This window comes from Zeus faber (genome assembly GCF_960531495.2).
Source record: "Zeus faber genome assembly, chromosome: 1".
Taxonomy (NCBI): Eukaryota; Metazoa; Chordata; class Actinopteri; order Zeiformes; family Zeidae; genus Zeus; species Zeus faber.
The window spans coordinates 41,833,934-41,858,810 of record NC_137193.1 but is presented as its reverse complement, the minus strand read 5'-3'; the positions used below and the strand labels follow the sequence as shown (position 1 = coordinate 41,858,810).

Genomic DNA, 24,877 nt, shown 5'->3' with positions numbered 1-24,877 from the left:
CTATCTATCTATCTATCTATCTATCTATCTATCTATCTATCTATTTATTATTAAGATTTTTTTTTAAATGCCCTTTCGAATTGAGTTTTAAATTGTTATTTCTTTGCTTTGAGGAACGCAGTGCATCGACGTATCTGTTATCGTCTTGAGGATCGTCCTTCTCTGCGCTCAACTACTTTAGTCTTTTTTCAAAATGTCAGCCTAGTGCTGCCATAAAACGCGGCGGCGGTGTCAACATGTCTCTTACGAGAATATGTGCCTTTTCGAAGCGTCTCAATCGTCGTATTTTAACAGAAAGGACTTTTCCCCGCGTGTCTAATGCGGACCACTGTCAGACATGTTTGACTTTACGCAAAGGGACGGTGCGGAGAATATCAGGTGAGCCGCTTTCCCCCCGTAGTCACATGCAACCAGGACATGGCAGGACGTCAACATGCTGCACTCCCTGAGCTACTGCCCCGGAGATGTCTTATTTTGATGACCATTTTGTTTTTCAACTGGCTACAAACAGTATATGTGCGGATTTGGTTTATATATCTATAACAGAAAGGACTATATCTCACACACACACACACACACACACACACACACACACACACACACACACACACACGAGAGAGAGAGAAAATAGCTAAACGCATAATTAACCAATCTACACCTAGAACACTACAAGCTCATAATGTGCTTCATGATAGACTTTTTCTTAAGTTTTCCGTGAGAATTGTTGCTCCCAAGTTGTCTGTTTCAAACACACCACTGGTGTTTGGTGTTTGGTGCTCTTACTTCAGATATCCCCATTATTTAAAGCAATTTGTGGTATTTTCCATGGTATATAAGTCCATTGTTTTCAAGGAAATTGACCGACGTGGCTCCAAGGCTCCTTCTAACTGGAATAAATGACTGGATTCTTCATGATCCATTACCCCACGGATTTTTCAAAAATACCCTGTTCTCTTAGCTAAAATAAAGGACTGTTTTTGCTTTCAGGCACTTTTTGTATTGATTTTGTTTGTTTGTTTTGTATTCCGTATGTGCATACACATCAGGCTTAGGTGTGACACATGAACACTTAACATAATTCCACTAAGTACACGATACACATCAGGATCCTGTACTTTGTGGAATTATGTTAAGTGTTTGTGTTTGATGTGGTTGCAATGTTTGTATTGGGATTTTTGCTGTTTTATGCTGCCCTGCAGAAATGAGCATAACCAGTTTTGGCGCTTAATTTGCCATTGATTTTTTTAATAGCTAGGTCTTCTACTCTGTGAGGTAATTACTGGAGGTACGTTTAATTTAGGAGGATTCAAATATATAATTAATACAACACTGAAAATTAATACTATTGTATAATTATAGAATCCAGAAGTGCAATTGTGGCGCCGTCCCATGCGGCCGCCTGTGCGAGCACCACGTGTCGATTACGCACATTTTAGTATTTTTAGAGATTATTGTGCATAATCACCGGTGTCATGACATTTCACTGCATACTGTATATGTATGACCGTATGTCTGTGACAATCAAGCTCTTGAACTTGAACTAATAGTCTTACTTATTTTCCCTCCTCACTGCGTTCAGAAACACCCTTGCTTTTACAACAAAGCCATTTTTCGCCTTTAATTCCAAAGAGAGAAGATGGAAAAAAGCCTGTGCTTGAGCAGACACATCTCTTAGACGGTATGTTTGTCCATTTGTCAAGTCGACATACTCCATACTTCATTTGTTATGATAATGTCAAACACTATCGATGGGGAAGGAAAGGTAGACTTTTTGATGTTACAATGGATTTCTCTCTCACAGTGCTAGAGGCAAGGATCCAGCAACTCCAATATGATGTGATCGACGGCCAACATGCCAAGGTGCATTTTCTTCAAGCCCCTCTATCGGGAAGAGTGGCTCAGCCTGGAACTAGTCCCAAAAGTATTCCCAGGGAGAAAGGGGACATACCTAAATATCAACAAACAAAAGGAGCCACTAAATCCAAATCTGAGCCAAGCCGCTGGATGGAAAAACTACAGCAGGAGAGGAAGAACAAACTGACCAAACGACAGCATCTGCAGCAGAAAATGAAGAAGAATGTCAAGGAACGGCTGACGCCAAAATCTAAAGCTAGCAAAGGCAGCCTGATGCTCCCGGGTACATCACACAAAACTGTATCCACCACAGTGAAAAAGACTGCACCCGATACTGTCAAGATGAAAGTAGCTTCATTTGTTGCCTCTACCGCCAACACTATGCCTAAAGGAAGGGACAATCAGGATCAGGCTCTCAGTGCAGAACGTCAAAGCCAGTCTGATTTTGACAGCGCTAAGGAGGTTGCAGAGGTGGAGGAGCTGGAGAGGAGGCTCAATCAGCAGGTCGATGAGTTGATGTCCTCGGCTCAGCCAAAGAACCTCCGGGAAAACAGTGAGCGAGGCGTATGTGGTGATATCCAGCTCAACATTCTCTCCTACCTGGAGGCGTGTGTGTTCGCTGGACATATTGAGCGGGCTAACAGTTTCCTGCTCAGTCAGCACAGAATCATAAGTCGACGCAAGCTGCTCAACATCGGGGCATATAACGTCATCATGAGGGCGTGGGCCAAAAAGGTGAAACTGAACACTTCCTCAATTTGGCTGCCTGAAGATATTATCAGTTACTGGCATTGTTCTTATATTACTAAAACCCCATAGATGCAGGACTTACACTTACACTTTTAAGATTTGTATTTTTGTGAACAATATTATACCAAAAACCATCAAATATGGCAGCTTTAAAAGAAAAACAACTTGATTTTCAGTTGTTTTTTTTTAAATCACATGGCAGCATGCTTTGTATCTTGATTGGAAAAATGACTATAATTATACACCCATGACCCAATGTAATGGTCCAAACAACTGTACTGGAAAAGTAATGGATCAGATCAAATACCTTTATCAGCCAAGATTTAGATAGAAGAAACTTAAAATAAACTTTCCAATTCTTTGAAATGTAGTACGCTTAGGACCTGGAATCAGTGTCTTAAGAATGAAAAAGTGTTGGTTGGTTTCGGTGATAATAACTTATTTTTAGGGTTCACTTCATTTTCCTAAATTCCCACCATACAATTTTGGGGAAATTGCTGCTTTGAACTGTGTGTTTTGGGCGGTGAGTGATGACCTGTGCATGTGTCTGTCTCCAAAGGGCGCATCTAACCAGATTGGTCGCATATTTATCCTGGTAGAGGAGGCCGGTCTAGAGCCAAATCTGAGATCCTACTGTGCCGCTCTGGAGTGTTTGGGCCGTAACACCAACTGCTCTCCAAGTGTCATTAACAGGTAAACAGTAACACAAACAGCCAACTAAGATGTAACACACAAAATGTCAATACTATGTCTCCCATTGGTGTGAACTATAGCTGTATCAATGTCTCTTGGCAAAAGGGTCAACCTGACACATGTGAATCAGAATAGGATTGTGTTTACGTTGATGATTGGTGCATTTCTCTACAGTCTCAAAAAAATCCCAATACAATAAAAAGTTAAATAAAAATGGCCAAATATAAACAAATAGCTGAACATATACAAAAAAGAGTCAACTATATAATGTATATGTATATATGTCAAATATACAGAATACACAAAATGTGATTCTATGTGCGGGATAAATTATTCGTATGGGTATATATGGTTTAAATCTTTCATTATTGCTATGTACTTACTAAGTTGTTACAGATTTTAGTGTGAGAAGGGGATTTCATTCAGGTCATATGTATTTGCATTGGTATTAAACATTTATAATCATATTATTCATATTTCAGTGTTGTTACTTTCATGACGACAAAGATTAAATTCAGTGCATGACCAGCAGGGGTCATCGTGTTATTCCCATGATGGGAGATAAGCTCTGACTGCCACCCTGCATGGAGCTACGTTCTAGTGTCTATGTCACAGGTTATCATTCAGTTTGAAGTTAGTCCAAACGGCATTGTCGTTTTTTTTTTGTTTTTTCTTCTCACTCAAACAGTGAACTCACCCTTGCTCAGAATAAGCTAGTTCCAAAAGGTATTTAAGTTATGTTGGGTACACACTTCTTACTTCTGTTTTTATACTTATACTCCAACTTAACTAAGTGACCAATTAAGTGACAGTTTTTTTTGTTCCTCTGTTATTTTGTCATTTTGTTGGCTTGAGTTATAAAACAAGCCAAGGCCTGGTGTGGCAACACAAAACGTGTGTTTCAAGTGACATTAATTTCCTCCCCAATCTCTCCATCAGAGTTTGGTCCATTTCCCATCAGTGTTCCCTCCTCCCCGACCCCCCCCCCCCCCCCCCCCCCCCCGGCCTTGAATAGAAGTCATGGCCATCCTCACCGGTGACCAAGGCTCATTGTCTAACTCGGGAATGTTGAACAAAAATTAAAGCATGATTTCTGAGCATGCCTTTTCGATAGAATGATGACCGTTATCTAGGTGGCTCAGGCTCCGATTTCCTGTTCCTTACTGTCATGACAGATTTAATCTCCACAGAAACCTAGCATGGCAAGCTGTTTTCAGTGTTTCGTATAGTTCGACAGCCTGTGGACATTTCTTTTATGTTGTGTTGTTTTTGTTTCAAGGCCGATTAAAGTGTATTTTTAGTTTGTGTTGTTTTGATTGCCTTTATCCAATCTTTGCGCCCAAGGACCGTCCCACTATATCAGTTCCCGGCCCGCAGTGTCTGAGCAGTAACTAGGTCATCCTGAAAATTCACCCCTGATGAGTATTAATGACTGAGCTGTGTGTCACCCCCTGACTTGGATTTATTGCTCGGCACAGTGCAGTGCGCAGGAGCCCCATTAGATATATGTGCACAGTTCACGGCTCCACTGAAGGACTAGGTTCATCATAACAGATGTCCCGGTTTGAAAGCCACTGGCAGTATCCACACACCTGCATTGGAGGCAGAGGTGAACTGATGTCCACTGTAATTGATTGAACCTCTGTCATCTCCCCCTGAGAGCTCTGAAATCTGCGGGTTCAATATCACCACCAGGTATCATCATCTCATTTACAAAAGATAAATACGCTCCGAAATTGCATTTTTAAGAAGCCGGCTTTTCAAAAAGGCACCGTAGCGTCTTTGTGACTTCTTATTGTAGACTTTGCTGACAACCGCTGTGATGTGCAGTCAGTTTCATCACTGCGAACAAACGTGCTCCGTCTGAGTCCCTTTAGATGAAAGCTGCTGCAAAAGGACTGATTTGGATGTAAAACACACACATTGACACACCTTCTTCCTTGTCAGTGGGAATGTCACCCTATGCAGTGTGGTCCAATGGCAGGGCAGGTAGGGGAGGAAGTGGTAGGCAGTCAGTCTGGCCATCGATCTCTGTAAGCTAATCCGTTTGACATTGTTGTACTGCAGTAGCGCTCACCTGCTCTGTGTGTTCTGTTCCTCACCTTCTGTCCTGTCTCGTCCTCAGCATCTCAAGTTTCTCTGTCTTTATTCCTCCCATCTACCACTTTCTCTTGCTAGTTGCTACTATGGCCTGAAGTCTCCTAAAATCACTCTTTCTTCTGTCTAATCTTCCCTGCAATGTTCCTTCACCTCGGGTACTCATTTCTCATTCTTTCCGTCTCTTGCCCTCTGTCTCTCTCTCTCTCTAACACACACACATCCACACACTATCGTGCAGTCACCGGCTGGGTCCTTTTATCTCTCTCTCTCTCTCTCTCTCTCTCTCTCTCTCTCTCTCTCTCTCTCTCTCTCTCTCTCTGCGGTGCCCCCCAGAGCTGCCTTCTCTCCAGGGTGCAGCAGAGCAGATTATGCTTTATCCGTCAACTCTTTGCCCCTTTTTTGTTACTCCAGACCTCACTGGCAGAACCGGGCCTAATCCTCTCTTTGTTCCAGCCGCTCACGTGTGAGGCCGCCAAAATCGAACTTGACATTGCAAGAGGAGACTTTACTTTATGTTTAAAAATATGGGACCTCTGTTTCAGGATCATTCTATGCATACCCACTTTAAACAGTTATAGCACAGAATTATACTGCCACATTTATTAATTTGTTCATTTGTTTAGCCCTCAGGTAGTAATTTGCACACTGTTATTTGATCATTGTCTTGAGGTAAAGGTGTGTAGGAAGTAGTGCTCTCTCTTTTTTCCTGGTGACCACTTAGTTCTCCTTTCAACTGCTGGCTCTGTCATCCAGTTCTCAAGTTGGTCTCTAGAGGACAGTACTGTCACGTGCGCTCATTGGTTGTCAATCTGTGATTGGGAGAGGCATCCCACCTCAAGTCCTGTAAAGTAAAACAAAAGGCTTTACACTTATTTACAACTCTTTTCCAAACCATCGTGTTTTCTGTGTAATGTACAGCATCTAGAGATTTATTTGGTGTGTTTCTCCCTAATATAAAAAAAATAAAGAATACCATTTCATCTTTGCAATATCAGAACAGGAAAAAGTAGAGCATGCATGAGCCATTATCATAATACTATGATACGAAAATAAAATCACAAATTTTACAATACTTTAACACATTTCTCATACATAATATTGATTAAAAAGCAGTGAAACACTAAAATGTATGATTTTCGCCCAAGATTTTTGAGGGGGCTTCAGTAAGTGATTATCTCATCCCCAGTTCCCCTCATGAAGAGACGGGTCATAAGGGTTGCGAGCTCTGACTCTGTAATCAGGCTCCATATCTGTTCCTTCGTAATCATCATAATCTCCAATTAACATGAGAATGAGCTTCCCTTGTGGCCATATTTAGTGCTGCTGTGCAAGTGAAGTTCTGGTGTCAACATAAAAGCTTCCAGCTATAATATTTAAAAAGCAATTATGAATGATGAATGATAAATGGCTGTGAACTTCCCATGGGTGTTTAACCAGTAAATCCACTGACACAATAAATGAAAAAAGTGATTTTACAATTTAAAGGTGTGAAATTAGATTTTTGTTTGTAAATATAAAATTTCTCTCTAACCATTAAAATATCACTTGGTATTACTAGAACATTTGAAGTGTATATAGCTAAACTCTGTTGTTCAATTGTTGTTGAAGACTTGTATCTTGATCAGTCTTGTCAATCTCTGGACACAAATTTCTTGATAATGCCAGACACGGTTGTGAAGTGCTCTGCTGAATGCGAGAGCCTATTGAGCTTTTGTGTATAACATCATCGCAAAGAAATGGCTAAAACTGGAGTCAACATTAGGCTGAAACCTGTAGCTTTCAGAAGGTGGCAAGAGCTCGAGCCTTCAAAGCCCTCACGCTAGTTTCTGATTTTGCAATCTGACTTGGCATTCTCTGTTTGTTTTGATAGTTATTAGAGACGAGTGCTCCCTCTAGTGGCTGAAAGATTACACAGGGTAACTTGAAATACTTGTGAGCTCAATTAATTTGCGTGTGTGTGTATATGTGTGTCCAGGTGCCTGAGCCAGATGAAGGAGGATGGCCTGTCGGTGGAGGATCTGTTTAGTCAGTGTGTGTTCAGGCAAGATGAGCGGGACATGGTGCTGAAGGCCGTCCACACCATACACCCCGATTACCAGCCGGCCTCCAACACCAGCAACACCCACTGCAACTCCCCGCTGGTCCAGGAGTTTTACACACAGGTACCAGAGGGACACAGCGAAACCCCTTTAGTGTTCATCTAAAGCAGTGATTCTTAAACATTTTCATATCGGGGACCCTCAACTTCATTAGGCCACGGACCCCATTTGATAAGATTCTGTTTCTGGCACCCTAATGAGGGAAGATTTTATTTGTTAGATAGGATTTAGTTCTAACTTCCAAATCTGTCTATACAATAGTTTTAGAGATAGAGAAGAGAACAGTGATACTGTGATAAAAACAGTCATTATTGTACATTCTGTATTGGTGCTAATGCGTTGTACATTTAATAATGGTGCAGTTTAACTATTAATCATTTTGTTGGGGATCCCCGGACCCCACGTTGAGCACCACTGATCTAATGTTTCAGATGTCTTTAGATTGATATGAATGCTGTAGTGTGGTAAATTTTGTATTACGTCCTCTGAGGTTGGCCTGCCATTATGCATTCTGATTCTATTTCATCATTCTAGATTTAACTTGAGCATTAGGTCCCTGCCATTCTACGCTTTTCAAAAAAACAATTTTCTTACAGGTCGACAGAAAAGTTTTAAAGAAATTATGTGAAATGACGTTTTGGGGTTTTATTTCTAAAAAAAACTTTCTTAGAGCTCACAGTGGAGCTCGAAGTGATAATGTCGGTATATAAATAGACAGAAATGAGTTGTTCTGGAGGCTCAGCTGTGTAGTAAATACGCAGCTGAGCCAGAACAACTAAGTGCATGGAGGCAGCAGAGAGCTGAGGAAGCTGTCAGGAGTCACCAGCGTGACTATGAACGATGTGATGTCACCCTTTTACAGGCAGGTGAGCACTCGTCTATTTATAGTTGGAGGCGAGAGTGTTATCCAAAAAAAATATCTCCTATACTCCCTCTCCTCTCCTCGCCTCTCCTCGTCTCGTCTCGTCTCTTCTTTCTTTTCCTTACCTTTCCCTCTCTCCCATCTTCTCCTCTCTCCACCAACCCCATTCAGCGTATCCTAGCATCACTCCACTACTGCTCTTCTCTTCAGTCCTTCTCATCTTTTGGATATTGCTTACACAATTTTAATTACACAAATGTAATTTGTTGGCCTTTAAAATAATACTAATAATACTAAGAACAAATATAGCTGAAGGCAGCAATACACAGGGTCATGTGGGCCGTGCCGGGCTCGGGTTGGGAGGAGGGCGAGTTTGAGTTCAAATTGACGTTTGAGGAAGACCTGCTGTGTCAGCTCCCCGCTGCGAGCTGCCGGGCGGAGAGCCACGCAGTCGGGGAGAGAGCAGAGGGAGCACCAGCCCTCCTGCTGTACGATTGGCTTTTTGTGTGACACCGTTTTTTCTCTGCTCCGTACGATTGACTGTTCGTGTCACATGTTTTGTAAAACGCAGGACGAGTTGCAGATTTCCGAGTGTCCTTTAAACGCAGCGCCGGCTGAAGTTGTCTGTCTAAATGTCTCTCTCGTAAGTGGCCGGAGGGGAATGAGTTCCGAGAGGCAAAGCTTCGACTTGTTTTACTTCGTTTGATGATATCACAGCGATATCACAAGTGGCTCGCTCCTGAAACCAATGAAATTACAATTAAATATTGATCAAACTCGAACGACAAGACGTCTGAACCATCCCGGTTCTAACGAGACCTCAACCATGGCTCTGCGTACTGCTGTTGTTGTGTTTCAGATACTTTTAGCTTGAAAAACGCATCACAAAAAAAACACAAGAATAACAATACAAAGTATAACAATAATAACAATCGCAACGTTATAACAATAGGGATAATGGGATGATAATAATAATGCTTTACAAAAGACTCTTTACAATAAAGCAACAACTTATGAGCAAGTTAGGTTGCTATGTCCAAAAGCATCGTTGAAGAGGTACGTCTTTAGTGTAGAGACATTTTAAGACGTTTAAGAGTCAGCAGGTGATGTTTCATGTTGTCGTAGGAAGATGTATTTAACTACACTATTAAAAAGTGAACATGCCAAATGTGAAGGCTTTATTATAGTATGTCTGTAGTTAAAGGAGACCAATTATGCTCCATTTCAACAAGTTAATATAGGTCTCTGAGGTCCTCAAAACATGTTTTTGAAGTATTTTGCTGAAAATACTACTCAGGTTATGCATTTGAGCCATTATAACATAGCTCTGTATCATAGAGTTCCAAAACGGGCTGTTTTCTGTGTGTGTAGCTTTAATTGTAAATGAGAAGCCAAGCCCCTAGTTCTGAGCAAATAGGGTTTGAGACCAAGTTCCGGTTTGTATGAGCCAATGCGGTTTGAGCTTCACTCCGGGATCCGTTATTTACACGGTAAACTTAAATTTACACTAATTTCACCTTATCGGTACACTAAAATTGTTTCTGAAGAAATTAGAGGTGAGAAATAAGCAATCCAGTTTCTGAATCTTCACTCATATTAGATCTACAAGGCCTCATTTAAAAGGTTGTTCTGACTTTCACCATGGTGTCCGGAGGAGTGTGGAGCTTGGAGCACTGGGGGATATGGCGAGGCTTGGGGCTTTTTTGTTTAATTCCATTATGGAAACGTCTGAAAATAGAATAAATATATCTACGGTTTTGTTTGAAGAAACGTGGAGCGGATCGCACACCGCAGCCTACAGAACAGCTAATCTACCGTGGAGACACACACACACACACACACACACACACACACACACACACACACACACACACACACACAGAAAGAAACACACAGCATAATACATTTTTAAATACTTACATTTCCCTCGTCTGCAGTTTTGTCACGGAAGGTTGGTATTAATTCCTCTTTCTTTAAAAAGATTTGTGCTGGTCTCTGCAGCCAACAACAGAGCACTCCCCATGCATGCTTAGCTCTTAGCTTCGATGCTAGTGGGTCCGGCTGCACTCCAGCCATGGGTGGAGTTACTCAGACTGGGAAAGAATTACGGTTGTTCCTGGGTGATGCAGTGCGGACACCAAAGAAAGGGACATTTCCTCCAAAGGTTCTTAGAACTTCCTGCGGTGGGAAAATTCCTTCTGTGACAGATTATAGTTTTCAGGCAATGCAGCATCTGCTCGAGTCGTTTGTCTACATGTTGCAAATGCTATGCAGTCCACAGGGCGCAAGTCATGGGATGTGAAAGCCATTCCGAGAGACATAAGCTTGGACTTCTTATAACTTTGGATGATGATATCACAAAGTGGGCCACTCCTGAAACGAATCAAATTGCCTCAACATTCTTCTACTTCCGGTAGAATTACAACAGTTTTTCACAAATTTCTGCTCCAAATGTAGATGGATATTGATCAAACTCAATGGCCAGACGTCCCGGTTCTAACGAGACCGCAATCCTGTCTGTGCATACTGTCGTTGTCGTGTTTCAGATACTTTGAGCCTGAAAATCGCCAAGATTAAGAATAAAGAAATCCCTGCAATAACAATAGGGATCCAGCCTGCAGGCTAATAATGCCCTTGTTGACATGTGTTATGGTGCGTTCCATTTGAACTCGGAAGTCAGAATTTCCAAGATGGCAGTTGGAAATTTTGATGTGCCCTAGGGCCGTCCCTAGGGCACATCAAAATTTCCAATTTTGGACGAAAGTCGGAAAGCCTTCACCAACCCTGACCTAAAATCCAGTGAAAGCTGGATTTTGGAGTGTAAGCTGTAGTAAAGGCTGTGATGTTAACAATGTTTCAGTGTTTTTTCTATTTTTTTTTTTTTTATTACATCTATTTGGACCTGAACATTTACATGTTTGTGGACCCCCAGAGGAGCACTCCATTCCCTGGTCCCAAATTTTGTTCTGTAGTTGTCTGTATTCTGAAAGCCCAAGCAACAAAGGAGTCGTCCAGCTTAAGTTGTCCGACTTGTTGTACTGGAACACTGTCAACTCGGGTGTGATGTCATTCCCAGCTTCGACTTCCGACTTCGGAGGGAAATGGAACACACCATTAGGGCAGCAAAGCTGAACGGCTCGTTTCACCACTGTTTTATGAAATAGACAGCTCACAACAAACTGACTGAGTTGTCTTATTTCACAGTTTGTGTGTTAGTAGGTCCATCAGAGACCAAAATGTATGTGCACAAGCACTGAAAAAAGTGAGTTTACTATCTGTCTGGCTAGCTAAATGATTGGCAAAGTGACTGACTGTTTCTTTGGTGTTTTGTAAGATGGCAGAAACACCAGCCAAATGGCTGGCCTGCTGGATTGAGTAGCAGCCTGGCTGTCCCGGCGCTCTCCTGAGGATATTCAATTACTGTTCACAGCCGCCCAAGAGCCTAATTAGAATATTGTTTGCTTGTGTAAGTTGGAATTTTGATGAAGTTGTAGCTGGTACGAAATGCAGTTTGATCTAGTTTCAGCTTGTCACCAGAGATCGTTGTGATAGTCTCTTGTTTAATTATTTTGGCACAGCTTATATTTTATGCCACTTGTGAACTAGAACTAATAATATATTGAACTTTATGAAGGAAATCCCTATGTGGGCAGGGCTGTGTTGTGTGCCTGAGTCGCTTCGCTGGGTTAAACTGGGCTGATTTTCCCAGGCACAGGCAATGATGACTATACGAACAAGGTTTGTTTTACCTTGGGGGCCTGGAAGTGGAGAAGAAGGGAAGGCTAAAGGCGTGCGTGTGCGTGTGCGTGTGTGTGTGTGTGTGTGTGTGTGTGTGTGTGTGTGTGTGTGTGTGTGTGTGTGTGTGTGTGTGTGTGTGTGTGTGTGTGTGTGTGTGTGTGTGTGTGTGTGTGTGTCCGTTTTTGTATATGTAGTATTGCATCGTCCATCCCGTCCAGCAATAAACAACAGAGGACCCAGGACACTTTTAAAGGCATTTGCATGCACATTTTGTTGAGAAGCACAAGAGGCATAAAAAATTCATATATTCACATTGATTTGTTGCCAGCGTCAACAACAAATGTTTGAGGCCAAATGTTAAAATAATAACATAAGAGCAAAAAAAAAATAGTTATGTCTACGATGACGCCTGATCCAGCTTTGTACTTTTTTGCTGTCTGTTCTCAAATCCACATGTCCAACACGTCCTCCTGATTGTCTGTCAGGGCCTGATTGGGATCTATTGGTCTAGGATCCAATCACCACAACACCACAACACCACAGAAATCTCCTGCTTATCCATCAATGTGTATTTATCCTAAAGCCAGAGTTATTGCTGGTGACTTATCTGGACGACAACATCACCACTTGCTTTGGCTCATGTCCCACCAAGGCTGCAGGCGCCTGGTTTACCGTCCTCTTCAGCGTGCCTGTGAGGCAATAAAGCTTTTGACTATGGTATCGCATCTGTCCAGCTCTGCGAACCACTGCTGGATCAGTGTGTTGATAATAACCAGTTGTTCTTGGTGTTGTGGTATGATCCCATCGTTCTCCATCGTAAATGACATGGAAGCGGCTTAATGTGGACACGTGTGTGACTCACTGTGCTGGTGGACATTTGTTTATGCCTGTATGTGTGTTTATTTCTTAGCAGTAGAAATGGGTGAAAATATGTGCATGTGTGTTGTTAATTGCCAAACCAGCCAGCCAGGTCCTCTTTGTGGTTTAAGCTCAAATGTGATGGAAGGACATTCTAATATAAACTGGCTGTTAATTGGGGGCCATGCGTTTTCGGGCGTAGGGTTTTACCTCGTGTCCTGCTTAGTTCTCTGCGTCGTCTGGGTGATTTCTGTGTTAACAAGGTGCTTAAACCACAGCTTGTTAAAGTGTAAATACAGGCCAGACAAATGGCAAGCGGTTGTGGTGCGAGACATTGACCTGAGTTTAATTATTCAGATGGAGGCTTTTTGTCATTGTCAAGCTTTGTACGGGGTCTGTCTGCAGGTCCTTCAAAATTCTCAAGACTTAAATTCAGTTTTACAAATATTTGATTTGAATTAACTTCAACCTAAACAATTTGTCTGATTTATCTATACATTTCTTCTTGTCAAAATGAGTAAAGCTCTTCTATATCAAAGTCAAAATTTTGTATTGTATTTAAGATTATTTGTCACATACATATACATATGTTCATAAATTTATGCATGCAATGTGAAATGTCATTGCAACGCACCCAGAGCACAATAGGCTATAAAAATACAAAAATGTGCATAATTGACAAGAGGAGCTTGCGCAGGTAGCTGCAAGGGGCGGCGCCACAATCGCGGTTCTCGGTTCTGTAATTTTATAATAGTATTAATTAATTGTATTGAATATACATTTCAATTCTAAATGAAAATTACCTTAACTTACCTTTTGAGGAGTCACTAGTATCACTCCCCTCTTAGAGTACTGGTATCACTCTACTGGTGTCATGCCCAAGTGATGAGATGCACTTTCTTGTTCAGTTTTGCAGAAAGTAGATGTGTTCTAGACCTCCTAGAAATTTTGAAAAACGCATGTTTGTTTGATATATGTCATGCAATATTTGATGTATTTCTCTAATTTTAGCATTTGTTGCTCAAAATATCAGGACCATTTCTATAACGGGGTACCTACGATTTAGATGGAGGAACAGCTCGACGGATACGACAGAACTAGTTAATTATCCTAAATACAACCATATAAAATGTAGCAACCCAACCGATAAATATAATACATAGGCTGTAATATAAATAAACAAAGACAAACGTAACCATACAATCATCTACTGGCGTACGCATGATACATCACATATTCATTCATAATATTACTTTTATTTCAGAATTATTTAAAATGAACCGGTTCTTGGCGTGGCCTAATACTTACCTTCATATCTGTTCTGGATGAACCGACTACAATACAATAAGAACACTCTCTATTTGTTTTCTTTGAACAAAAAGTAAAGCTTAAATGCCGTATCACGGAGAACGGATTGCAAGTTGCGCGTGGGCGTTTATGTAATGTGCGTGCGGAAAGGATCTCCCGTTGACCACGCGAACAGTGACAGGCAAGCGGGAGTAAGGAAATATATACGTAGAATAAAAAAAAAAATAAATAACACACACAAATAATGAAAATAATTAATGCAAGTAATAACCTGGAACCGCAACTAAATCACCATCCATGCCACTCGTGCCACCATGTCCAAATCTTCCATCTGCTTCCTAGCTGTTGGGCCACTGCTTGCATACGTCCACATACATCCTCTCTGTGCGCGCAAGTAATGAGCTCCGTCCGTAGCTCCCTGTGGTCCCATGGGCGGACAAGGGGGGGCGATATTTAGATACTGTGAAAATATCGCTTATGGAGGCAAATATCGCAATATATCGAATATCGGCCCAAGCCTAGACTCTATGCAGTTATGAGAAAATATGTCAAATTTTATGCCGAACACAATACCTTTTGTTTCCCAAACACGGCTCACAATCTGCCATCCAAATATTATTCTCAGGATCCTATTTTACAATAAAAATGCTCGATGCTTAAGCTACCGGCACGGCATGTTTGTGTAGAATTTAGAGAAAGAAGGAGGCGTGTGTTAACTCTGGGGGTACGGAGCAAGACTGGTGTGATTGAGTTGCAGTTAGCTTGCTACCAGACTGAGGTGCTACTCTGATTCACTCCCAGATTATTGAACCAAGAGAGGCCTTCACTGATCTCCTAGCAGGCAGTCATTATTTCAATCACTTAGTCGCTCACTCAGTCAAATCTCTCAAAACAAATCAATCCCCTCTCCCTCCCCTGCAGCACCTCTCTGTCACTGCGTCAAACATCACTTTTCGAGTGCTGGGTGATTGTGAGTCTGCGCAAGTTGTTTCAAAGACCGGACAGTGATCAAAACGTTTGTTACTCATTTCTAATAATGTCATTTCTGATGATGTTTAGATAATGCTTAAAATAATGCGGAGGGGGTGTATTGGCCAGGATCTTAATACAAAGGGTCACAATTTCGATTCAATATAGATTCATGTTGAATATTAATAACAAATAATATTTACATTTCCAGATGACTATCATAGTCTTCCGCATCGCCTAGCCTTAATTTAATCAAATAAGGTTTCATTTTTCTTTCATTTCATTTATGTCTTAATTTTCAGTGAGAATCCTCAAACTAATCCATTTCGCCGTGTGTTTCAGAGGGAAGGCCACCAGTACCCCAAACTGGATTTCTCCCAGGAGGAGCTGCAGGAGCGCTTCGGTCGCCAGCTGCGCCTCGAACAGGCCTGCACCATCACCATCGACTCTGTGGAGTCTGCCAAACCTGTCACCGAAAACATGGCCAAGATGGTAAACAAATGCCCCGTCACCTTTCACAATACACACTGTTATGGTCATAGAGCTGCGTTTCGTAGCTGCGTATTGATTGCCAAGGGATAAAATTCTCCCTTTTCCTATGGGTTGGAGTACAGGGTCAGCTCAAGGCCGAGTTTTAGGCCAATAAAAGCCCTAAACCGCAATTCCGCTATTGGCCACGAGGTGCTGCATCACGAAAATCTCATACTGAATAGAAGTCAATACTTTGTTTTTTCAAGATTTGGAGGTCTCAAATACCCAAGTTTACTTCTGTGAGTGTCATGGTTGTGATTTTGACAGTTATTGTTCGATAAAGAGGATATTAATGCTTGGGGAGAGGTTTTTTGGGGATAGTTGGGATAGTCATATTGAGAGGGTCTTAATGCTGATTAGATTACATAATTTCACCTCCTTACCCACATAACTGAATATTATTATTATTATTTTTTTTTAAGTTTGCTTAACAACAGTTGTAAATATCTAATGAATGTTGACCTAAGATGTAACCTGTAATTTATTATTTTGGCACATATTTACTAAACTGGAAGTATTTAATTATATTCACTTAACTTCAATTGTGTTTGTAAAACAGCCGCAGCTGATAAGATAAGATAAGATAAAGATAGTTTATTAATCCCCAAGGGGAAATTCCAAAAAAAAGCTACCGTATGGAGTCTTTTACCAGACAAGAAAGCACAATATAAACACGAGAAAATACAAAAAGAAAAGTAAGACGTTGACCGGAGCTACTGCAACAGGCTGCCACTAGCGCGGTGCCGTCTCCGTCACAAAATAAATGAAATGAAAGAAATGAAGAATTTATGCACCAACCTGTGCACAGAAGTGTTGAATAGATATATTCATATTTATACTGTATGTATTTTGGTAAGGAGTGGCAGTGGCAAGGCACCAAAAAATTGGAAGGTGAATAACAATTATTTGCTTTTATGTCTCTTCGTCACTTTCTCCTTTTCCACTCGTGTTGTTTACTAACCTGGTCAATAATCATATAACCTGCATTGCACACAGTATTTATTCAATACTAAGGATGTTTGATTTGGCAACTTAAAGGGGACCTATTATGCAAAACTCTTTTCAGTGCTTGTGGACATACATTTGGGTCTCTGATGGGTCTAATAACAAACAAACTGTGAAATAAGACAACTCGGTCAGGTTTTTTTTTTGTGAGCTGTCTATTCCAGAAATGATGCAGTGAAACAAACCATTCAGCTTTTGCGGCCCATCTACACGTCACCAAGGGCATTATTCTGTTTGGAACCGCCCCCATCTGAGTAACTCCACCCACTGCTCTAGCGCGAACGGAGTCGCTAGCACCGAAGCTAAGAGTAATCATGCATGAGAAGAGCCCTGTTGTTGGCTGCAGAGACCAGCACAAATCTTTTAAAAGAAAGAGGAGTTATTACCAGCTGTCCGGAACAAAACTGCAGACGTCGGAAATGTAAGGTGTGTGTGTGTGCGTGTGCGTGTGTGTGTCCCCAGGCTGCAGCATGCGATCCGCTCCGCATTTCTCCAAACAAACTGTAGATGTATTTATTTTATTTTATTTTCTGACCTTTCCGTAATTGAATGAAACATAAAAAAGCCCCAAGCGCCGCCTTATCGTGCGGGACTCCAAGCTCCGCACTGCTCTGCACACCGTGGGGAAAGTCAGATCAAACTTTTAAATGAGGCCTTGTAGATCTAATATGAGTGAAGATTCAGCAACTTTATTGTTTATTTCTCCCCTCAAAATTTAGATTTTAGTGTACTGATAAGGTGAAATCAGTGAAAGTTAAATTAATTAATCAATTAAATACAACAGAGCCCGAGAATTACCCTTTTTCAGACACACTAGTCTGATAAATAAACATAGAGACCTTTCTTCTTGGTGGCATTAATTTCCATGGCCATAATTCCTTCCTTATTGCAAAGTCTTAATAAATGTAGAAACGGTGCCCAATGCAACCCGTCTTCGCATCGTTTGCGGCTGTTCTCCTCTGAGAGAAAAAAGTTCCTTCTCTCTCTCTCATTTAAAACTTTGAAACATTATGCATGGAGGCCAAACAGGTCACGAGCGGTGAGAACATTATATTCCCACAGTGTCTGTTCGCGCCGACTCTGGCATTTACAACTCGGACCTGATAGGCCGTGCGGGCGATGGGACAGAGCGGGTGGCGGGTCCCTGGTGCTCAGGAGACGCTCACAGGTGAGGCGGGCTGGAATAATAATGTATTGTAATGGATACCGCTAAAGACGATGCTGAGTCATACATGTATGAGCCTAGACCGGGTGTCAGACTGGGAGGCTGAGTGTTGGCAGTACTGCTGCAACTAACACCTATTTTAGTAAACAAATTATCGGTCAGTTATTATGCTGTTATTACTTGCGATTGATCGTATAAAACAGCAACTCCTTTAAACATGTTAGTAAGGCTGCCCTATGAACGTCGATGAGTTGACTCATCGACCCGTCAGTCGGCTGAGATTCTTCAAGTCGTGTAGTCTTTATTTACATTTATTTTTTTGTCAGTCAGTGTGCATTAGAAGGGTGAAGGGTGACGTGGCGCCGTCCCTTGCAGCCCCTGCACGGGCGCTCCTCGTCGATTATGCACATTTTTGTGGTTTGTTTTTTTTCCCTTTAATATCACTATGTCCGTCAAAAACTCATCGGCAGTGATCTCGTATGGCCGTGGATTTAAAAATTTCCTTAAAAGAACAACTTTGGGACATTTTATCCGCAGATCCACAGTGGCCCCCGGAGATTTTATGCACTAACACTTTCAACAACAACAAGGCTGTTCCACGGGTGGGTCCACAGAGGAAGCACCGCGGTAAACGTGGTGGCATTTAGGTCAGAATGAGGATGCAACCTTTCCGTCCAATCTCTGCCAAGCATCATTCTTGCCAATGTCCCGTCCCTGGAGAACAAGATGGATGAGCTTTTAGCGAGGATTACATTCCAACGGGATACGAGAAGCTGTTGCATCCTCTGCCTGACGGAGACATGGCTGAACCCGCTGGTGTCCGATGAAGCCATTCGTCCAGCCAAGTCCTTCTCCGTGTTCTGCGCCGACAGGTCGAAGGAGTCGGGGGAAATCCAAGGGTGGCGGGTCTGCCTCATGATAAACAGCCACTGGTGTGACCCCAACAACACCAAGACCGAACCTGGAGCAGCTGACCGTCTCATGCCGTCCATTCTACCTCCCCCGGGAATTCAGCACGGTCATCATCACAGCCGTTTATATTCCACTGCAAGAGGACACCGACACAGCAGGACCTATATGATGTGTTGTGCGGACTTCAGAACGAACATCCTGACGTGGCTGTGGTGGTGACTGGGACTTTAAAAGGGCGAACCTTAAAAACCTTTCCACCAACACATCACATGTGCAACCAGGGGAGATAGAACTTAAGACCACTGTTACACACCGTACAAGAATGGATACAAAACCATCTTGCTCCCTGCTTTGGGAAAATTGGACCATGCAGCCATTGCTTTAATTCAGGTTTACAAGCCGTGCATCGTGCGTGGAACGGTCGTGACGAGGGACGTAAAGCGCTGGTCGGACCAATCAGAGACCTTGATTCAGGACTCTGTGACTGACATAGTTCCTGACGATGTTCCAATCAAGTTCCAGTGACGTCAGCGAGATTACCGAAGTACCTAGGATCTCTAGAGCTATGGTAGTGGACAGCATTGTTTCCATGGTGAAATTTCGGATATTTCCTAACCAGAAACAGGGGGTCAATAAATCCATCCGCGGCGCTCTGAATGCTCCCATGGCCGCTTCCAACAACGGTCTTGTATCCTGAAATATAGACAATTACAAAGCGGCATCGTACAATCTGCAGAGGGTGGTGAAGGACTCTAAATCGATGTACAGGGACAGAGTGGAGCGACAGATGTAGCAACGGGACACCAGATGCTTGTGGTAGGGGCCGCGGACTATTACAAACTACAACACCAGCTCCTCCCCAGCCACAAGTGTGGACCCTCCCTAGCCAACGATCTGAACAAATTTTTTGCGTGGTTTGAATCTGGCAACAACACCGCTAACTCGCCAGCTAATTGGAGTTACACCGCTGGGGATGAACGCACACTCTGTGTCCGAACATGACGTCAGGAGGGTTCTGATGCGGGTGGACATCAGAAAGGCTGCGGGGCACAGATGGCATAATTGGGCGAGTACTGAAGACCTGTGCTAACCAGTTAGCCCCAGTGTTCACTAGGATATTCAACGCCTCCCTGGTCGAGTCGGTGGTCCCATCCTGCTTCAAGAGGTCCACAGTCATTCCTGTCCCGAAGATCGCCTCTCCTGCCTACCTGAAAGACTACCGTCCGGTGGCTCTCACCTCTGTGGTGAAGTAGTGCTTCAAGAGGCTGATAAGGATTACATCTGCGTCTCCTTCCCCCGCACCTTGGACCTGCTGCAGTTAGCGTACCGGCCGAACAGATCCACGGACGACGCGGTCTCCCAGGTACGACACACCACGCTCACGCACCTGGATGGCCGGAAGCGGGGCTATGTGAGATTTCTGTTCATCGACTATAGTTTTGCTTTCAATACCATAGTCCCCACCAGACTGGCTGTGGGAGCTAGGACGGAACACTCCGCTGTGGGCCTGGATCCTGGACTTCCTCACAGCCCGGCCCCAGGTGGTCAGGGTGGGGAGGCACATGTCCAGCTCCCTCACCATAGGATCCCCCCAGGGCTGCATCCTCAGCCCCCTACTGTACTCCCTGGACACAGATGACTGTGTGTCCAGGTCAAGCTCAAATTTGCTGACAACACCGTCGTGGTGGGTGGCCTGATCAACAACAATGATGAGAAGGCCGACAGCGAGGAGGAGGTCAGGACAACAGCCTCTACCTGAAAGTCAGCAAAACAATGATTAATGGGACTTTTGTCGACAGGGTGAGCAGCTTCTAGTACCTGAGAGTCCACATCACGGAGGATTTAACATGGACTGTACAAACACTCTGGTGAGAAAGGCGAGGCAGCGTCTTTACCACCTCAGGCAGCTGAGGAAATTCCGGGTCTCAGTGAGGATCCTGAAGTCCTTCTACTGTGGAGCAGTGGAGAGCATCCTGACAGGCTACATCACTGCCTGGTTTGGGAACTATACTGCTCAGGACAGGCTGGCCCAGCAGAAGGTGGTACGTTTAGCCGAACGTACCACTGGAACTACACTGTCCCTGCAGGACTTATAGTAGCAGAGTCTGTAGGATCATGAAGGATCCTCACCACCCCAACAATGGACTGTTCCAGCTTCTGCGGTCAGGCAGACACACCTCCACAGTCATACAGCGGGACATTACATTACATTTAGCAGGCGCTTTTATCCGAAGCACTTACAATTATTCAAACACTTACGGACGCAACCATCAGGACAATTAGGGGTTAAGTGTCTTGCTCAAGGACACTACAGCATGCTAGCTATCGAACCAGCAACATTTAGATTACTAGACGACCAGCTCTACCTCCTGAGCTACCATCCCCATGAAAAAGCACTGAGACACTCACTTCGGCCCCACTGCCTTACTGTACAGTATGTAGCCTATTGTACTGCATACTGTATCACTGTTCTGGGTTACTGCATACTGCCCTGTATTACTGTTCTGTTCGGTGTTACTGTATTGCTGTATCGTACTTTTGTATACTGTACTGTATACCTCCACACACACTACCCCACATTATTCACATGCAACTTTACTGCACATATCTGTATATACAAATAGCATATCCCATATACATAACTCTATTCTCTTTACTTCTATTTTGTACCCCCACTCTGTATTATCTTTTTATTTTATTTTATTTATATTATTCTATTCAAAAACTGCATTACGTTTTAGGAATCAGTTAGTTAGCGAGGTAAAAATTAGGTTAGCTATTATATTCAGTTTAGAACTTATTGTGCATAATCCCTGGGTGTGACATTTCACTACATATATGTATGAATGTATGAATGTATGTGTATATATATGTGACAAATAAACCTCTTGAATCTTGAATCATAACAATTACAGGATGAAACAGATTGAACCTTACAAAATGCCCAGGGATAACATTTCAATGAGGAATTATAAATAAAGGCAATCATAAATATATATTTATATCTGTGAATTGTCCGTGTTTCTTTTTTTTTGTGAAGACTAAACCAACAAAAATTAAGACCAGAATTAACACTGCTTTATTTTCTGTGCATTACGCATGGAGAGGGGGTGATCGGGGCGTCCATGTCTCCTCATGTGTGTGTGAGAGGCAGGAAGAGCAAGCTGGCTCTAAGTTAGAAGCAGTCTATATAGCCTAAATAAATAGAAAATCTATTTTCTTAATTTCTCCAATACAGTTAACAGTGCCGGTAACGTCGAGGGGCCCGTTTAATACCGGCCGACCGAATAGGCGAATATTCACATTGAACAGCTGAATCTGATTTGACTGCCAAATTGTGAGTTGGGTACAGCCCTACATGTTAACAAAAGTTTTATTTTGTTAAAGATAAAACATTTTTTTTGTATCATTACATAAATTCTATCAAATACATATCATATACATAGATACTTTATTTGTCTCTGGAGGGAATAGCAGAATCAGAGCCACACAGATCAAAACAATAGTAAACAGGTAAGTGATTAAAAAAATAAAATAATTGACCCTGAAAAATTAGCCATATACAATTATCAAACCTAACAATAAACCAGTAAACGTCTGTACGCCACTGAAACAATGTGTGTCCTTGGAAATGAAGCGCGCCGCTTGGTTGCAGGGATGTACCTGGTTTCAGTGAGGTTTTTCAGCAGGTTTTTAGGTTCCTTGCTTGGGTTAACTTGAGCGATGATTTGGTCTTTCAGAGACAGCTGCTGGCGGAGCAGCGCTCGCAGTGGCAGAAGACACTCCGGCAGGCCCTGAAGGACAGCAAGGTTATCCTGGCGAGCACTAAAAGCAGAGGCTCCAGACTCAACCTCTACCCCTACCTCTGTCTGCTGGACGACAGGGAGTATGTGGACATCATGATACAGGTGAAGCACCACATCCAACCATACCAAAGTGACGGAGAAAGGCCAAAAGCCAAAAATTCCCAGGCTTGACCCTCACATGTCATGTTTAAGTGCAAAGGTAACAGTCGTACTTAGTTTCTAGTTTGGTTGAAGTCCTAACAGCCAAAGTTGGGGTGGGTTCGAGCCTGGGCATATAAGTGCCTGGGCATGCTTTAAATTTCACGCATTTCTGTGAGTTTATTCACTCTGATTTGCCCTTTTGTCTGAATTGTGCTGTACAAGTAAAAATTCCTTGCCTCCTTTTGCTTTTAAGAGTTTTTCTGATAAATGGACTGTGAACACTTTGCCCACTTGTAGCAATTGTTTCCTTGTGTCTAGTCTAACTCATCCAAAACAATGTTAAATTAAAAACAAGGAAAATTCCTCCTTTTAAATGAAAGCCAAATGGATCAAGATCCTTTCTGCCTGCCACTGTACAAATTTTGAATTGTGTGATGTGATTCTTGTGCAGAGCGTGTCCAACCTGTCGCCCAGCGGGGAGTCGCTGCAGTTCTTGGCCAAAGACCTGGGAACCCGGGTCTACACCAAGTACGCAATCCGGCAGAAGAAACACAATCAGATGGTGGAGAAACTGAGCAGCATTTACAGAACGTACACCGAACTTTTGGCCAGAGACACCAAGGTAGAGGATTCATATTTGGTGTTTTTTTGTTCATTTTTTAATTCCAAATTATTATTTTTTTTTAACTAAAAACAAAATAAACCTTATTTAGCTTTAAGTTTATATGTCACATTTCATTCGGCATGAAAAACAATGTGCTTCACACTAATACAACTTAAAAGCATTTATACATGTGTATAAATAAACGTACTTGTATGCACAAAATATATATATATTTTTTTTTATTATTTTTTATTTATTTATTTATTTATTTTTTAAATGGTCTCAGAGAAAACCAAAATTTATGAAATGCAGAAACTGTAAAGCCACCGCCCGTACAGAGCATATTTCAACATACCTTGCTACTAGTACACCTGCATATTGTAGCTATGTGCTGTTACTATTTTACATAATAATACATATACTGTATAAAATACTTTTTAACATAATGGACTGTACTTAACTTGTCTTTTGTGGAGCCGCAACTTGCCCACATTGGGTTCACCAGTTAGCATGGTGACACTCCCTGTTAACTTCTGTTTTTGTAAACGTCTTGCATTTATAATTTTGAAATGACGATAATCACTAAAAGTAATAAAAAATAAACAAGGGATTGAAAAAAATGATTGAGTAAACCTGACATGCGTAAACACACACACACACACACACACACACACACACACACACATACATACATACATACATACATACATACATACATACATACATACTATGAGTTATTCTTGTTTATTATTTCAGCCAACAGAAACATCATCTGTATCTATAAATGAAGGCCTGGAGAATGGCAGGGCATTTTTTTACTTGTTATGCATTCAGTAAGCTTTCCATGGTTTGCTTTGTACTATATGTGGTTCATACTGTAGCTGATTAGATTTCATATTGAGAGGGACTTAATGCTGATTAGATGACATAATTTCTCTTCCTGACCCACATACTGAAATTTGAGAGTTTTCTTTTTTTTTTTTTAAGCTCGCTTAACAACAGTTGTAAATATGTAATGAATGTTGTATTTCTTTGCCGCCCTAAAACCATGTATTTTTTCATTTGACTACATCTGGTATGGCGACCATTTCTATTGTTGAAACCTCAAGGGAAAATAAATGCATGAAAAACAAATATCCCTTAAAATTACAATTTTATTAATCTCCCTTTTTTTATTATTATTCCTTTAGAAAATTGACTTCCTTCCCAGGGAGCATTGGCGTCAGCTGGAGACGGAGCACACTTCAGGGCCCTCTCTTCAGGGCGACGAGACCCAGTGGCCGTTCATCGTCCCCGTGGAGCTCGGCACCTACATGGTGGACCTGATGGTGAAGAACCTGAAAATCAACAGTGACGTCCTGAATGCAGCGTACAACAGGAAGTTCATCCCCATCCTGTACCATATGTACACCTTCCGCAGCACTAGACAGGTACAGACAAAAGCCGTTTCTCAATACCAGGTACGCGAAGTCCGGACTTACG

General features: G+C 42.2%; 1 protein-coding gene across 1 annotated transcript in view; it reads left to right on the top strand.

The window, feature by feature from the left end:
- The first annotated feature begins 234 nt into the window (after positions 1 to 234).
- The window catches only part of polrmt (polymerase (RNA) mitochondrial (DNA directed)), a 63,466-nt gene continuing 38,823 nt past the window's right edge, over positions 235 to 24,877 (top strand). Inside the window, exons 1-9 of the mRNA XM_080012736.1 lie at positions 235 to 378; positions 1,580 to 1,678; positions 1,802 to 2,589; positions 3,164 to 3,297; positions 7,373 to 7,559; positions 15,574 to 15,723; positions 22,585 to 22,752; positions 23,243 to 23,413; positions 24,586 to 24,825. Of these exons, the coding sequence (XP_079868862.1) occupies positions 237 to 378; positions 1,580 to 1,678; positions 1,802 to 2,589; positions 3,164 to 3,297; positions 7,373 to 7,559; positions 15,574 to 15,723; positions 22,585 to 22,752; positions 23,243 to 23,413; positions 24,586 to 24,825 (2,079 nt within the window). The 5' untranslated portion in view covers positions 235 to 236. The remainder of the gene's footprint in view (positions 379 to 1,579; positions 1,679 to 1,801; positions 2,590 to 3,163; positions 3,298 to 7,372; positions 7,560 to 15,573; positions 15,724 to 22,584; positions 22,753 to 23,242; positions 23,414 to 24,585; positions 24,826 to 24,877) is intronic.